Source organism: Alligator sinensis, unplaced genomic scaffold, assembly GCF_000455745.1.
Source record: "Alligator sinensis unplaced genomic scaffold, ASM45574v1 scaffold181_2, whole genome shotgun sequence".
In the NCBI taxonomy this organism is placed as follows: Eukaryota; Metazoa; Chordata; order Crocodylia; family Alligatoridae; genus Alligator; species Alligator sinensis.
Genome location: NW_005842429.1, coordinates 1,072,468 through 1,088,356, shown reverse-complemented (window position 1 = coordinate 1,088,356; position 15,889 = coordinate 1,072,468). Strand labels below are relative to the sequence as shown.

The following is a 15,889-nucleotide window of genomic DNA, read 5'->3' as shown; positions in this document are numbered from 1 at the left end:
ACTGGCCAATTCTTTCAGCAGCCGTGGATGGAGGTCATCCGAACCTGCTGACTTGTACCCATCCAGCTCCTCCAGGAGCTCCTTAACTATTTCAGAACTAACTGTAGGCAGACTGGTGCCATGTGGACATCTGTCAATGATCAAGGTGAGGGAGTTGGCTTGGTTGGTGCTTAGAAATACTGAAGTGAAGAACTCATTGAAGAGCTCTGCTTTTTTTCCCGCGTCAACCACCAACTGTCCTGATTTGTCCTGCAGGGGCCCTATGTTGCTCTGAGCTTTCCTTTTGCCCGCTATATACCTGAAGGACTTTTTATTGTCCTTGATTGTTGAAGCCAGCCTGAGCTCAAGCCCTGCCTTGGCCTGTCTAACTAATTCCCTGCAATAGCGTGCCAGGGAGATATATTCCTCCTTGGTGGCTGCCCCCTGCTTCCATTGTCTATACATCTCCTTCTTTGCCCCCAGACTCTCCTGGAGTTCCCTGCTCAGCCAAGGGGGCAAAAAAGCCCCCTTACCTCCCTTCCTACGTAATAGGATAGACTCCTTTTGAGCCCCAAGGATCACTCCCTTGAGATACCTCCAACCCTCCTGGACCCATTTGCTCTATATTCTTGAGTTGCATCCTCTCACTAACTAGCCTTCTAAGCTTGCTAAAGTTGGCCCTTCTGAAGTTGAACACCTTAGCCCCACTAGTTACTTTACCCACCCTTCGCTGGATAGTGACCATCACTTGGTTGAGTTCACCATCTCCCAGGCTACCGTGAACTTGCATGTTCCCCATGAGATCATCCCGTGTTGCTAAGACCAGGTCAAGCAAGGACTAGACACCACCTGGGTTAGATGGAGGTCCTGCACACAGTGTAAGAACCTCCACGAGCGGCTTGTTTTGGCTGTCTGCTCCTCCCAGCAGATATCTGGGTAGTTCAGATCTTCCATGACCACCGCCTCCCTCGCTTGTGTGGCGTCTCCTAGCTGTCTGGAGAATACATTGTTTAGCTCTTGATCCTGTTGAGGAGGCCTGTAGTAGATCCCCACAACCAAGTCCTTTTCCCCTGGCCCCCCCTGGATCCTGACCCACAATGCCTCAGCGTTCCCCTCCGCCACCTCTGCCTTGACGGTGGAAGACGTATACTGCTCCTTAACAGAGTGCTACCCCCGCCCACCTTTTTTCCCCACTCTATCACACCTATACAACCTATACCCCTCAATGCCTACCGACCAGTCATGTGTAGAATCCCACCATGGTTGTTGACCATACAGACCAGTGCCACCGATTGGCAGGTGCCACCTTACCAGATTCTGCTGCTTATTGATATAACATTCAAAACTATATTCAAAATTATGAGGTGCCTTACTTTCAAAGATAGAAGGGTTTTTTTAAATTACAACAAACATATCAAGATACATTACTACTGTAATCAAAATAATGCAGTACTTCAGTAACCATACTACAGTTTTAACAGCAACTGGTGGTCATGATAATTGAAAACTAAAAAGAAATTTGAATATAATCCTGGTTTCTTGCATCAGGATTATGATAGTTGACTAATTGATATGTCAGCAAAACAGTCAGAGTTTTAGTTAAACAGCCAAAGCACGCCATATACAAATTACAAGTCACTTGTCATGAAAGATATTCAAGTATTTTTTATTTTACAACAACAGTAATTCAAAACAAGTTAATAATCTTCAAATAATTGTTTAAACCCCTTTAAAAAAAATCAATACTCTATTATATTAGATATATGCAAAGCCACATTTGTGATAATTCATGGAAGAGTCATGGTGAATAGCAGGCTAGCTAAGGTGACAAAAATTTTAAAACTTATTTCCCTTACTAAAAGTGTCTTTATCATGGAAGTCATGTCTATAACAAATCCACTGCCTTAAATTATTGCTACTAGGGGTTGTTCAAACTATAAACCTTGAATCTGGATTTCAGCCACTCATGAATTTCATCTACGTTCAGACATTTCTCTACTTGCCCAAAATTTAGTGCAAGTAAGGCAAACAACTGATATAAAGGATGACATGAAAGAACGGTCAGCAAATTAAAATGTTATATATGTGCGACACTAAATGCTGTAACATGTCCCCTCCTTTTGTGGTCAGGATCTTTATAATGGTTTAAGAATGCCACTGAATCCACTTTTCCTTTAGTTGAAGTAGAAGAGGATCTGCTTTTAGATCCAGAGATCTCTAGTTTATCCCTCTAGATGACTCTGCTCTGGGCCTTTACTGCTCGAACTAAAAAGCCAGGGCACCAGACTCCGATTCCTATACAGGGCTACTCATCACTTTGTTAGCATGACTTTCTGTTAGACTAGCAAATTAATTTCTCTCTCACCATTTTGATTTGAAGAATGGATGCTACAGCTTGAAAATAGGAGACATACAAACTAAACAGGTTTTCAATTATACTGACCCTCCTTAATATACTGGATGTGGGAAGAGGTGATCTGCAACAGATCAAGTTTGAGATGAATTATTTTATAACAACCAGGGCCCAGGGATATGGACAGATGCTCAGCAGAAATAAGGATTAAACACATTAAAGGTTCCTTAATTGCAAATAGGGAGTGCATTGGTGTTTTGCTTTCTCCAGTGTCCCAAATAGAGTATAATCAAAAAAGCCCCCCAAAATAAAGACTGTGCATACTTACCACTGTGGTCCATGGCACCTGGGGGATCCTGGTATAAGTCACTGTCATATAGATGATTAAAAAGAAGACAGTGAGAACCCAGTAAAACACAGCTACAAACATCACCCAGCCAAAGGCTGGATATAGGAAATATTCTGTTCCAGCAATCAGTGTCCAGACCAGCAAACCTAGCACCTGTAGGGAATGTGTAGAGGAAAAAAAGAATGTCATATAGATTCATCATACAAACGAAATAGGGTTGAAATATCCAGCTTTACAAAGTGTCCATTATGGATATGTTAGTGAACAATATATATAGTGCAAGAGACACACCACTCTGTTTATGAAAAAACAAGAGATTCTAATTAGAGGGATGCACCCAGACACCTGTAACTGCATAAGGAAATATGATTCTGTAGCTATTGAAGATATAGCTCATTTCTTTTTAAAAACCCCTATCCAGTGAAACTGGGGAATGGGTGAAGGAGGTAGAAAAATGGATCATAGTTAAACTCACTCTTGGCAAATAATTAAAATAATGCAAATGGATTAAAGTTCTCAGTTAGCTATTGGTGAGTGTCAAACGATTAAGTAGGTAGATGTCGAATATTAGCCAGAATAGGGAAAGTTAGATAAACAGATCTAGCTGCCATTATTGCTGTGCAGAGAGATTACTGCAGTAATCTAGACTGACCTTTTAAGCAGTCTGGGTTTTAGAGTTGGGTTTACAAGGTCAGTCTAGATGACTAGTTCACTAATTCTATTAGTTCTAAAAGTGTCATGGTGAAGATAAGCGTGTTTGACTACTTGCTTATTAGCTATTGTGCATCAAAGCACATTTAACTATTTTAGCAATATTAGTGAACTGATGTTTCTTGGACCATGATGCTTTAATTGCATATAAATTTACAAGCTACCCATAATATATAAAACAAACGTCAGTTATAAGTTTTAGAAATTGTCCATATATTTTATATATATATAAAAAAAACAAAACGGCATTACAACAAAATAGATGCTTTAAACCTTTCAATAACTGCCTTCAATGGGCTCAGTTTTGGATCTAAATGTCTTATATTTGAACTAGAATTAATCCCTTCCCACCCTCTAGAGCAGTCTCTCTCAACCAGGTGCTGCAGTACCCTGGTGTACCTACCTTAAGATCCTTTCAGGGGTATCACAAGGTGACATGCAATGTTAGCACTGTTAGGTATTCAGAACATGATTCACCAGATAAACCCAGAGATTTCAAGCAGGAATCCATACTATTAAAAATATTCTGGCCTGTTGTGGTCTGAGTTCTTTGCAAAAGCAGAATTGCTCTATCGTTATTCTGTAGTAAAACAAAATTAATAAAAATGAATAGGTGGCATCTTCCAAAAGGTACTTCGAGTCTATTGAGGGGTATCTTGAGTCTATAAAGGCTAAAAATTACTACTCTGGAGTCTAGACTCTACTGCAAGTTACCCAATAGTGAGAGATGGAACAAGAACACTATAAAAAGATAATATAGGTTTTCACAATTGGGAAGAAATAACCAGGAAGTTTTGCTACAGCTCCATGAACATCCAGTATGATGCTGCTCCCATATAATTTAATAGTTAAGCTCCCATTGACTTCCTTGGTGCAGGATTGAGCCCATAATCATCATTAAACCTCTCAACATCATGCGGTCTTAAGGTAAAATTGTCAAACAAAAGATCACTGCAATACAGGCATCTATAGAGGCCCATTGACCTGAAACACACAAGCCTGCTTAAAAGCACTAGTCTACTAATTTTCAAATATTTTCTGCCTAATATTAACTTATCCAAGCTTGACTCATTGTTTCAGTCTCTCTTTATACTATTGTTACATATGCTTGATGAATTCTTACTGTGTTTTATGTTAATTTCATGTGCTTGCTTAATCAAAAGATAGAAAGAGTAATACTTGATTGAAATTCTGTGTTTAGCAGTTGTATTCTCATTCTTAAATAAGCCAGTCCCGGAACATGTCCTTCAAGGATCTAACAAACTGTGTTCATACCACTGGAGGTCAGTATTGCCACACAGAAAGCTTTCAAAGCTTCTCATTTATCCTTAAGTTTTGTTTTGTTTTTAAATATACATTCTGTTAAAATAACACCCCCCCCACCAATTAAGCATCAGTTTCAGACAGTTCATTATGTTTTTAATTCTGACAGAATTTTGCATGTAGCAGCAATTCAATCATTAAATGTATCTAATTGTGTAAACTACCTATTGAGTAGATCAACAACAAGTTACTGCAGTAACCACCTTAAATTAAAAGGCCTCTGATCACATTATAAAATAATCTTTCTTGGAATACAAATCTGCTATTATATGCATCCACTTTAGTCCAAAGTTAACATCTATCAATCATATCAAGAAACAAGTCTAACAAGTAATTGTTTGAGCCTGCTTTAACTCAGCTCTGACTATTAGGTGCAACACATCAAGAGCATGATGGCTTTTAAGCCTTTTTGTTTTAAAGTAAAATAGACACTGCTCTTTGTCCTAATAAAAAAATAAAAATTAAAAAAAACAACAACATCTCAAGTTTTCTAGCACCAAATTCAATATACAGGACACAGCTATAATGGCACCTCTATTTGTTCATAAAGTTTCCATCAAACGGTTTCTAGGATGGTTAAAAAAAGTAAAACCAGAAAAAAAAAATTTTTTTAAAGGAAAATGTTCAGGTTAGAGAGAATGGCATAAAATTAACACACACAAAATATACTTAGCAAAACATATTAGAGTTAGCTTTATATTCTGGCTGCCCATTACTTTTTCAGAAATATTCTTAATAGATATTATTCATCTTCCTCTCTCAGAAGCATGCATTTTCCAACACTCATCTAGCTTTACGCTTTCCAAAGAATGAATTTTTAATAATCACTAGCAAAGCAATTTATCTAGGATGTAATTAAGATGCACAACAGACGCTGTTCCAGGAAACTTGTCAGATTTATACTGTAACTTGTTTTTTTGTTCATATTCATCATATCTTTGATAGGTAATGTGTATTTGCCATTTTCAGTTACACCCAGACTCTTACTACGTATTTATGAGAGCTGACAGATTCCAAAATAATATTTCAGATTTCTTGATTAGAACTGAAAAGGTCAGACCAACTTATGGTTGATGATTCACACTATATTGAGTTAACTAACATAAAAGTTAGGTTTACTGCATGGGTAAGCGAGTACTCTATCTACAAAACATCTAAGTCATCAAAACAGCACAGGCATCCAAGGTATAGACTAGATAAAACAAGCCTTTCATTATTAGCTTGTCTTCTCATTGAGTTCAGCAGGCTAACTAGGGTGATAGTTTCCAGTATTGTGGAGCTGTCTCATAATATTCCCATTGTCGTTTCCATTGGGACACTTGTTCTCTTTCAGTGGCTTAGAAGAAACTGGGTAGCACTAATGCATCTACAAGTGCACAGAATGCTACTCTGACTCTTCCTGCAGACCTGCTAATAAAGCTCTCATCTATGAAGAGATGAGCTGTATTCAAACCCCATCCCTTGCAGGTCAAGAGCTCAGAATTTGGCAAATAACCAATCGCCACACAATACCATAAAGCAGAGGATAGTATTCATATTGCCTAGGGAATCTTCTCATGTGACTTAATTCAGTGCCTATAGAATAATATATGAATAGTTGCAGCTCTTGCTCAGCAAGAGACTGAAACATACTTTTCTCAAGGATTGAAGGAGTGTAAGTGTTTCATTATGACCAGTACCTGGCATGTATTCATGTTGGCTAAATATTTCCTTTTGATTTAGGAGCATGTCACTATAGAAAATATAGTAGAGAAGAGACTTACTGTATTTCATGGTACATAAGTCAAAATTTGAAGCCAAAATAATTTACCCTTAAATTTCCACCTTGACTTATACACTGTATCAGTGCTTTGAAATAAAAAACTATTGTGTTTCCAAGTTCATTTGTCTTCAGCCAGATCCCGCGCCGGCACTCTGCCGCACCCAGTCCATGGAGAAATGGTGTGCTGGTGTCTAGGGGCCCAGTGCTGACTGAGGCCAGGCCAGGCTTCTGCCTCCCCTCTGCCCTGCCTGATACCCCGAATCCAGGCTAGGCTCCCAAATCCCGCACCTGTCAAATCTGGCCCGGGGATACTTATCTATGGCTCAATGGCTGTCCCTTGGGTATATCTTGGCCAGTGGGGTGGAGCCACTGCACAATGATGCAGGAGCCACAGAGCCAGCAGCACTGGGGCACAGACAGTAGCAGCCACAAGCAGCACTTGCTGGGCAGCAGCCACTTGCAGCCCGCTATGCTGAGCTCCACTGCTGCCTGCCTGGCTGCAGCTCATAGGCTCTGGCCACAATGGACACACATTTATAAAAAAGGTACCAGGACAAGGTGACAGCCGAGTTCAAGCACCTGATGCCTCCCCTGGAGGTGGCTCTGGCGAGGTGGGGTTGACTTATACACCGGATCTACAAAAATCCTAACTTTTTTGATCAGATGTATGGGGTTAACTTATACACCACGTACACTTGTACACTGTAAAATATGGTATTTATAATGCTAGGAACCACAGTAGGATCCTGCTACAAGAGTCTGAAGAAAGTTAGCAAAATTAAAAACAAAGAAATGAATGGATGCAAGAGCTAGTCACAGAGGATACTGGGTTTTAAAGGTGTAATTTCTTTGCCAATTTGTTCTTTTTTTGCCAGTTTTAATGTGATGTAGGAATTTTGCTCTGAAATACACTAGAAGTTTAGGTATTTTCCATCAATGTTTACTACGGTTGGGGAACGTCTTTCTCAGCAGCTTGGAGGCAGAGAGGGATCTTGGAGTCATAACTGACTCCAAGATGAACATGAGCCGGAAGTGTAACAAGGCCATCAACAAGGCCAATCGCACCTTGTCGCGCATTAGCAGGTGCATGACTAACAGAACAAAGGAGGTGATGCTCCCCCTTTATGCGGCACTGGTCAGGCCACAGTTGGAGTACTGTGTCCAGTTTTGGGCGCCACACTTCAAGAGGGATACAGGGAATCTCAAGAGGGTGCAGAGGAGGGCCACTCGCATGATTAGTGGCCTTCGTGATAGACCCTACGGGGGGAGGTTGGGAGAGCTGAATCTCTTCAGCCTTCACAAGAGACGGCTGAGGAGAGATCTTGTGGCCGCCTATAAATTTATTAGGGGAGGTCAACGGGGAATAGGGGAAGTGCTGTCTACTAAGGCTCCCCAGGGAGTGACTAGGAATAACGGGTGTAAACTAGTTGAGAGTGGATTTAGGTTAGATACTAGGAAGAAATTTTTCACAGTAAGGGTGGCCAGGATCTGGAATGGGCTTCCAAGAGAGGTGGTGCTATCACCTAGCTTGGAGGTCTTCAAGAGGAGGCTAGATAGTCACCTGGCTGGGGTCATCTGACCTCGGTCCTCTTTCCTGCCAGGGGCAGAGGGTCGGACACGATGATCCATTGCGGTCCCTTCCGACTCTACAATCTATGAATCTAAGGTATGGGATTTTACATATAGGCTCACTGTTAAGATTTGGCTGTTAGTTGATGGGTACCTATGCTATTTGAATGCATTAATATATAAATTATATTAATAGTACATATTTCAGTAGCTGGCAGATACTCCAAGGAGGCAATAGCTTGGTCACAAAGATCAATATTTCTAAACTTGGATCCATAAAATTAGACATCTACATATATATTTGCACCTTTAAATAAGTGGCCTAATATGCAGTACTGACTCCATCTGAAGTCTGACAGAGTTGAGATGCTAAGAGAAATCAGATATTTATTTAAAAACCTCGGTATGAACATTTCAGCTAAGCAGTTTTATTTTTTTAAAGGAAGGTTTGAGAAATGCTGGGTGTAACAGACAGTTGAGTTATGAGTGACAGTCAGAAACTAAAGTATAAATTGGGACCTGCATGGCCAAAACTTTGCTTTAAACTTAAAATGCGGGATTGAAAGCATGCGAAACTTTCAGAACGGAAAACTATTTCTAAAAAACAAGAACAGCATTTTATGAATGTGGCATCCTTGAACTATTGGGCAAGAGCCACATATGCAAAATTTTGTAATGCTCACAATACAGATGGCATTTTTTTTTCCTTCACAAACGTTTGGATGGGTATTTAAAGCTGTTCAGCCATCCCTTAAAAGGAGAAGATAAAAAGATACTTGTTATGGCAGAAGCAATTTAAAAAAAATCTAAACTGCAACATAGTTGATATGCTTGCCTGAAATTATTCACATTTTTCATCCCAGGGGTGAGTCTATGGAAGCAGCTAAGGGCTCCCACATGCATGAGCACTGTAGGATTTACACAGGGCTGCCAAGGACATGGATGGAAGTAACAATAGAAAGGCCTGGAAGTGTTTTATAAGGCCTATGCATTTGGAGTGGTGTTTGCTTCATGTGGTCACACGTGTGCGAGGGATTTTGGAAACCAGCAGGATCCAATAGTGAGGAAGTGAAGGGGTCTCTTTCCCAAGACAAATTCCAGAGGTGTAACAGATAGTTTCTATGCCCCAAGACCACTTTCTGGGACCTGCTTTCCTTTGATTTCTTCCTCTTGGGTCTGTTCTGTCTCAGAAGCTCTGCATCATGAGGGTGGAAGGGGAAATATCATCCTGGTTGCCCTGTAGCTCCCTAATTTCATGTTTGTGGCCCTTGCAGAGGGAAAGCTGGAGATTCTGTAGTTTACTGGGACATTAACATAGTAGTCTGGAGCACTACTATGATTCAATAGGTTCATGTAGTCTGGAGCAGACTATTCCTGAATGTTTAGGGACTTCTATTTCTCGTTACCAAATGGGCCACAACCTAGGTATAATTGGGTGCATCTGATATGATTGAAAAGTCCCGCTGCAGTTAACATTCACATAGTGGACAACTCAGAGATTCACAGTACAGGATTATGTATCAAAATTTGTAGGTACTATCACTCAAAAAAATTATTTTCTGTATCTTCCATAATGGAAAGAATACCAGAAAAGTTGCTCATGTACTTTGGGTGGTACATAGGCAGGTAGGCATGCGTGTAAGTTGCCAGATACTATAACTTTTTTTTCCTTGCAAATCCATGATAGAGTTGAGATACTTGAAGTTATTTAAAAAACATACCCAAGAAGCAAATGTAAGAGTTTTTGTGATTATTTTCTAGTAAATGGAGAACCGGAAATGGTTCTCTAGTCTACAGAACTACAGAACATGACTACTTGTTTAACCACAAGAGGGAGTACAATCATTGTGTTTTTGCTTTAAAAGGAAATTAAGGAAAATTTTAGATTATTGGAGAAAGAGTGATCATTTCTCTCTCAAAAGAAACACTGTGCTTAACAGCAGAATTACCTGGAAAAGATGTAGAAACAATTCTTAGAATGCCAGAATATTAAGTGGCAATTTACATGTCATACTAACCATACAAAATTGAAAGGACAAATCCAAAAGCATATGCTTTTACAGGTGTTATACTAACATGTTAGAGAAATGTATGCAATATTACTTCAGTAATGTGACTTGCTTGTTTGTTGTGCAAAAGCATATTAAAAAGAAATCAAGAGTTTAAGACACATTTAAACTACTCTAAATTATTACTATTTATTGCTTGACTTCTAAATCAGCACTTTTAGATAAAACACATTACATATATATTATTTCAAGATAAAATGCAGAGAAAGCTTGCAAGTGCTAGATAAATTAATCAAATATCAATCTAGACTCTAGAGCATGATGAAGTCATTTTCTTAGTTTAATTCTGAAAGGCCTTTTCTCCAAGTGCCATAAAAAATAAGGTGATAAAACAGATTACAATCTACCTTCTGGAACTGGAAGGACACATTGAGCTTTCACCTTTACTGGAACCACATTAAAGAGTACCAAATTAAAGATGTTGGGAAAAGATCCCATTTAGCTTCAAGATGAAGTATGTAGGATTCAAGGGCTATATTAATTTATATTTTATTAATCTAGGTGATGCTGTCTCTTAGCCTATCCTGTTCTGACTCTCTTGCAAATCAATTTATTTTGAAATGTGAAATTCAATACAAGTACTTATATACACCCACCTCCCGCAATGAATCATTCGTTCTTCACTGGCCACCCAGGATTCATCACCATCCTGAAGCATCCACTTTTGCTAAAGGTAGGTTCTCACACAGTTTTCAACAATGGGAAAATCTTGCATGGCTACTTAGCAATTTGTTTGTCCTCTTGGTGAAACATTCCTTCAAAGAAAAAGTAATACTTCTACATATGGAGAGTCATTTCAGTTACAGATAGTACTGCTAAGTGTCCACCCCTAAGGCAAGCAAACATCACTTGCCATAGGTTATAATTTTCTTAAGACAAAGAACTCATCTTTTTTACAAGGCTCAAGGCTGTAGGTCAGAGCATGATGCATCCTTGCCTCTTCGGGCTGGTCTAATGGTTGCAGCAACATGTTACTTGGGGTAACCAGAGAAGGATTTTATTATTAATATATTCTAAATCTGAATCACCTCTTAATTAGAAAAAGTCTCTCTCAAAATATATCCTTAAAAACAGGAACAGAGTGTTATAAAAACCAATCTTGTACTTTGGTGGGATTTCTATAAATTAAACTAAAAATAAAACATTCCAAGTAAATATTGTGCCTTTAAATAAGGAACTGGGAACAAGGAACCTACTTCAGCCTGCTGCAGCTTCCTGTATGCTTGTAACTTTCCTATTGCACTGTGTAAATAATAGCAGTACTTTGTGAAAACCTGAACAAGATTTACTTGGGATATTTGCAATGTTAAGTGATCCTAAATAAAATGCAATCTTCCTCTTAGAGTTGGTCTTTAATGCAGTTTTCATCATAAACACATACCACTGGAAACAAAAAGTATTTATAATCTCCTTTAAAAATATATCTTCACTGCACAGTTGACCAGGACTTTTACCTAGATTATATCCCAATGCACTTTAACCCCAGCCTACTAGTTTGTCCATCTGAGGGAATTAGCTTTTAACTTGCACGCTTTCAATTGAGAAGTAGCAACTGAATACTTTTAGTTGGAAGTGTCCTCCAATGTCCTTCCTACAATTGCCCCAAAAGGACAGACAAGTTCTGCAAGTTAACACAGCTGACTGGGAAAGAATCCTAAAGCTTGTTCACAACACAAGCTTATGACACACCACACAGCAGAGCCCTTAAACATAAAATGACCCACATGTGCTGCTTCCTCAGCTGAAAGCAGGGAAGCAGTGTCTGTGCAGCACTGCAGAGAATCATCAATTTATATTTTACAAATCTAGGTGATGCAGTTTCCAGCCTATCCATTTCTATTCTCTCACACAAATCAATTTATTTCAAAATGTGAAATTTAATTCCAGACTGTACTTCAAAAATACACACTTCAACCCTGACATGGATCAGTTCTTCCTCACTAGCCACTCAGGATTAATTAACATCCAGAAGCATTCAGTTTGCTAATGGCACGGTCTTTTATAACTTTCTGCAACAGCAAAATCTTGAGTGGCTACTTAGCAATGTAGCCAAATGAGCATAGAAAACCTGCCTCTTGGTTTGGAAGGTAACATGCACAGAGTAGTGCAATATATTTGAGGGCATCACTTCCTGAAATATGTCTGCAGCACAGATGTGCCTCTAGCACAGGGGCAGGCAGTTATTTTGAAAGGAGGGCCACTTAATGAGTTTTGGTGAGCTGTCAAGGGCCATACACAAAACCTTTCAGAAAATATTTTAACAAATTATAGATAAAAAAAATTAGATAATAAAATTAATGTTATAATAGATGTTTTTATTTTAAAGAAACATTTTTGTCCTGATTTATGTTCATTTGAGTAGTGTATACAGAGACAATTATATAATAGCTCAAAATAAAATCTAACTCTTGTATAGTGTGTTGGGGTGGGTGTATGAGTGGGGTGGAGAGGGAGGGAAGACAGGGGGCACATGTGGCAAAGCTCACCTCGGCAGTGCAGGTACATTCTGTTCCCACCCCCCATCTGGGCCACACCTGCCCCAGCAGTGCTCCACATGGGGCCAAGTGCCACCCACTCTCCCCTGGGGCAGCCCACACCATGCTCCTACCGGTCCCACTGCCAGTACCGCCCGTGTGTACAACTTCCCAACGGGGCTGCTTCTGGTGTGGCTGGCAGGTGCCCAGGCACTGCTTGGCTCCCCTTGCCTTCAGCAGCTACTCCTGCTGCACGACTCCAGGATGACAGGGGTAGGGAAAAGAACCTGCAGCTGGGTGGCTCCTGCCCCAGTGTGCAGGGCGCCAGCTCTAGCTTTCAGGAGTCTTGCACCTGCTCTGCCTGCCCGGTGCAACGAACAGCCACCTGCAGGCAGCTGAGTGGGTGGAAGGGGCCAGGAACTAGAGCTGAAGGGCTCCACACAACGGAGCAGGAACTGCCTGACTGAAGCTTCCCCCAACCCTGAGTGGTGCAGCAGGTGCAGAAGCAGGAGCCACCGGAGGTGGGAGTGGGGAGTAGCTCCCCGGCTGCTGCAGCTGCACTGGGAGCAGACCCACTGGAAAGCTGTGCATACTGGCTGGAGCCGGGGTGTTAAGGGAAGTGGGCAGGAGCATGGTGCAGACTGCCTCAGGTGGCAGCAGGCAGGGCTCAGCCCCATGCAGACAGACATCAAGCCACTGATGACTACTTGTTTAGCATGATGATCCAACTAGTTATGTATCCACCCTATGGGACTTTCTCTCATCTAGTCTGTATTTTCTTACCTTGTTAATGGAGGAGCGACAGACAGACAGACAGACAGAGATCCCATCCACTGCTTTGCTTGCAACCCTTGTAGAGGTCCATGTAGGAATGCTCACACCTGGGTTAGACTAACTTGAACGTTCATAATCAGGTGTCAGTGTATGAAGGTTAACTACAGTGAAGACATAACCTTTATCTGGGTGCCAAAAACAATACACAGTTCTCATTGGTAACTACTGGGAAAATCATATTCTAATACTATACCATAACTACCTAGGCTTCTCACAAGATGAAGCCCATTTGAAAGCCTTTCCAAGACACTACGTAAATGTCTACTGCATACCATTTGGTGGGAAAAACAGTAATTTAGGAATTTATTTCTGATAAGATTAGGAGTTGCAAAACTGGTGTTGCACATGCAAAATCCAACTCTATCTCCAACAATTATAATATGTCATAATTTCTTGATACCTGCCCTGCTTTGATCTATGGACTTCTTATAAAATAAGTGACTTGTAAGCATATTCTTGCACTTATTTCTGCTGTCACATGACACACTTGTACTAATGTATAAATCAGACTATTAAGTGGCTTGCTATCCATCAGTAGTGGTAGAAGATAAATTTTGGGAGGGTTAGGAAGCTACTATTTATTCTGTTGCATACCCCAGCCCAAAACTTCTTGCTTCAGTTATGAAGACAACAAATAGGGAACCGATAAAACTGGAGCCAAGACCAGTAATACAAAGAAAGAGTCAAGAGGTTAAGTTAGAGAAACAATTTTTTTTAATGGAAAATGTAGTCTTTCCTTAGTGTCCATGCAAATTGTGACATACCTATCCAGACAATGAGTTTGTTTCATGATAGGCTTACTACAGAGTATCTTTGAAGAAAAATAAAAGAAAGGACAAGACAGAAGCAGGATAAAGGGGGCAACCAGGTGGAATACTGAACTTGTATGAATAATTTGGCATCACTCAGGAAACTATAAACAGTGCTTTGCTGTGAGTTTCTGGTTTCTATTGGTCTTCCCTCTCACAAGAGATCTCAGCAATTGAGTATTGGATGTTAAAGGTGCTGGTATGAAGGACTATAACACACCTATTTAAATTTAATGCTTGAGATAACATAACCTCTTTTATACTTGGGACAGCAATTCTAAAAAGTTAAATAATTTGCATCTAAAGTGGAACTGTGAGATGTATTACGTGAAACAGAGAGACAACTTGCAAGTAATAAAAAAAACTACTTCAAGCTGGGGAAAAATATCTGCTCAGCTGACCCATGGACAAACATAGTTTAGTTATTAATCATCACACCCATTCCAGAATACATTGGACACTTTACAAACTAATGGTTTCATATTTTTTGTTGTGAGGTGGGCTCTAGGATAGAGAATATACAAAATACCATGTAGCCTTGAAATAAAATTACAATATTAAGTATTTACATAGCAGCCATACACGTGCTATTCTTTCAATGAAAGAATCAGCCAGGCTTTCTATCCTAAAGAGCTCAGGGATATTTCTCTCTCTATCTCTTCCCTCTCCAGTTCTCTCACACTTTTGGTTAGGATGCAAAAAGAATGGCTCCTCACAGATCCCCTACATGGAAGATTTTAAGGTAGTTTGTTTTCCAATATGCAAGTATTAGCTGCAGATAACTACAAGCATAATTGTTACAATCATCATTAGCATATTTGAATGCAAAAAAGGGGTGGAGAAGATGGAGGCAGAATGTTGCTACTGAATAATAGTCAATTTGACAGAGGGAAGGCACTGCACCCATCTGGAAGAGCACTTGGTAGAACATGTAAAAGGCTGTGGCCTCCACCCTTGTTAATCTATTAACCTGACCCCATTACAAAGAGATTATCTGGTCTGTTATTTAATGATCATGACAAACATGAATTAAAAGAACACCGCCTCCTCCCTTTTCCTTCCACCTCCTCAGGGTTTTACTGTGGTAATATCTACCCCTACCCCCAATCCTCACAGCTTCAGATTAAACACCTTATCCTTGTTCTCTGATGTTACCGATTCAAAGTTTTGCTTGTAGTGTTTTGCCCTAAAACTCTTGGATGAAGCAGAACTGGTAAAAACAAATATTGTGGACAGTGGTTCCCAACATTGCTTTCAGAAGTGAACTGAAATTATTATATTGTATTTTTCAGCAAAAGGAAAACCAATTTAAAAAGGGCAACTAATAGGGATATTAGACCAAAAAATAAAATAACCCATTTTTGCAGTTACCATACACTGAAATTCTCATTTTATTATTCCCAAACCCAGATTTTAAAGGCAATCATTACTAAACACCATAGTTTTACACATAGAAGTTTTACACACAATATAAACAAGCAAAATACATATTTTAGTGTTCTATATTTTTGGTGATGCAAAACAATAAAACAGCTCCAGCTTATTAAACTCTGCAGTTCTGCTAGCTTTGTATTGTTCCCAGCTAGTCATAGATTCATAGAAGCTAGGGTCGGAAGGGACCTCAAAATGTATTGAGTCCAACCCCCCTGCCTAGGCA

General features: G+C 39.8%; 1 protein-coding gene across 1 annotated transcript in view; it reads right to left on the bottom strand.

Annotated features, from left to right (window-relative positions):
• Positions 1-15,889, bottom strand: part of CMTM8 (CKLF like MARVEL transmembrane domain containing 8) — a gene marked incomplete at its 5' end in the record, with an annotated part of 57,052 nt that overhangs the window by 12,686 nt on the left and 28,477 nt on the right. The window contains one exon of the mRNA XM_025211776.1: positions 2,661-2,834. Coding sequence (XP_025067561.1) covers positions 2,661-2,834 — 174 coding nt within the window. The remainder of the gene's footprint in view (positions 1-2,660; positions 2,835-15,889) is intronic.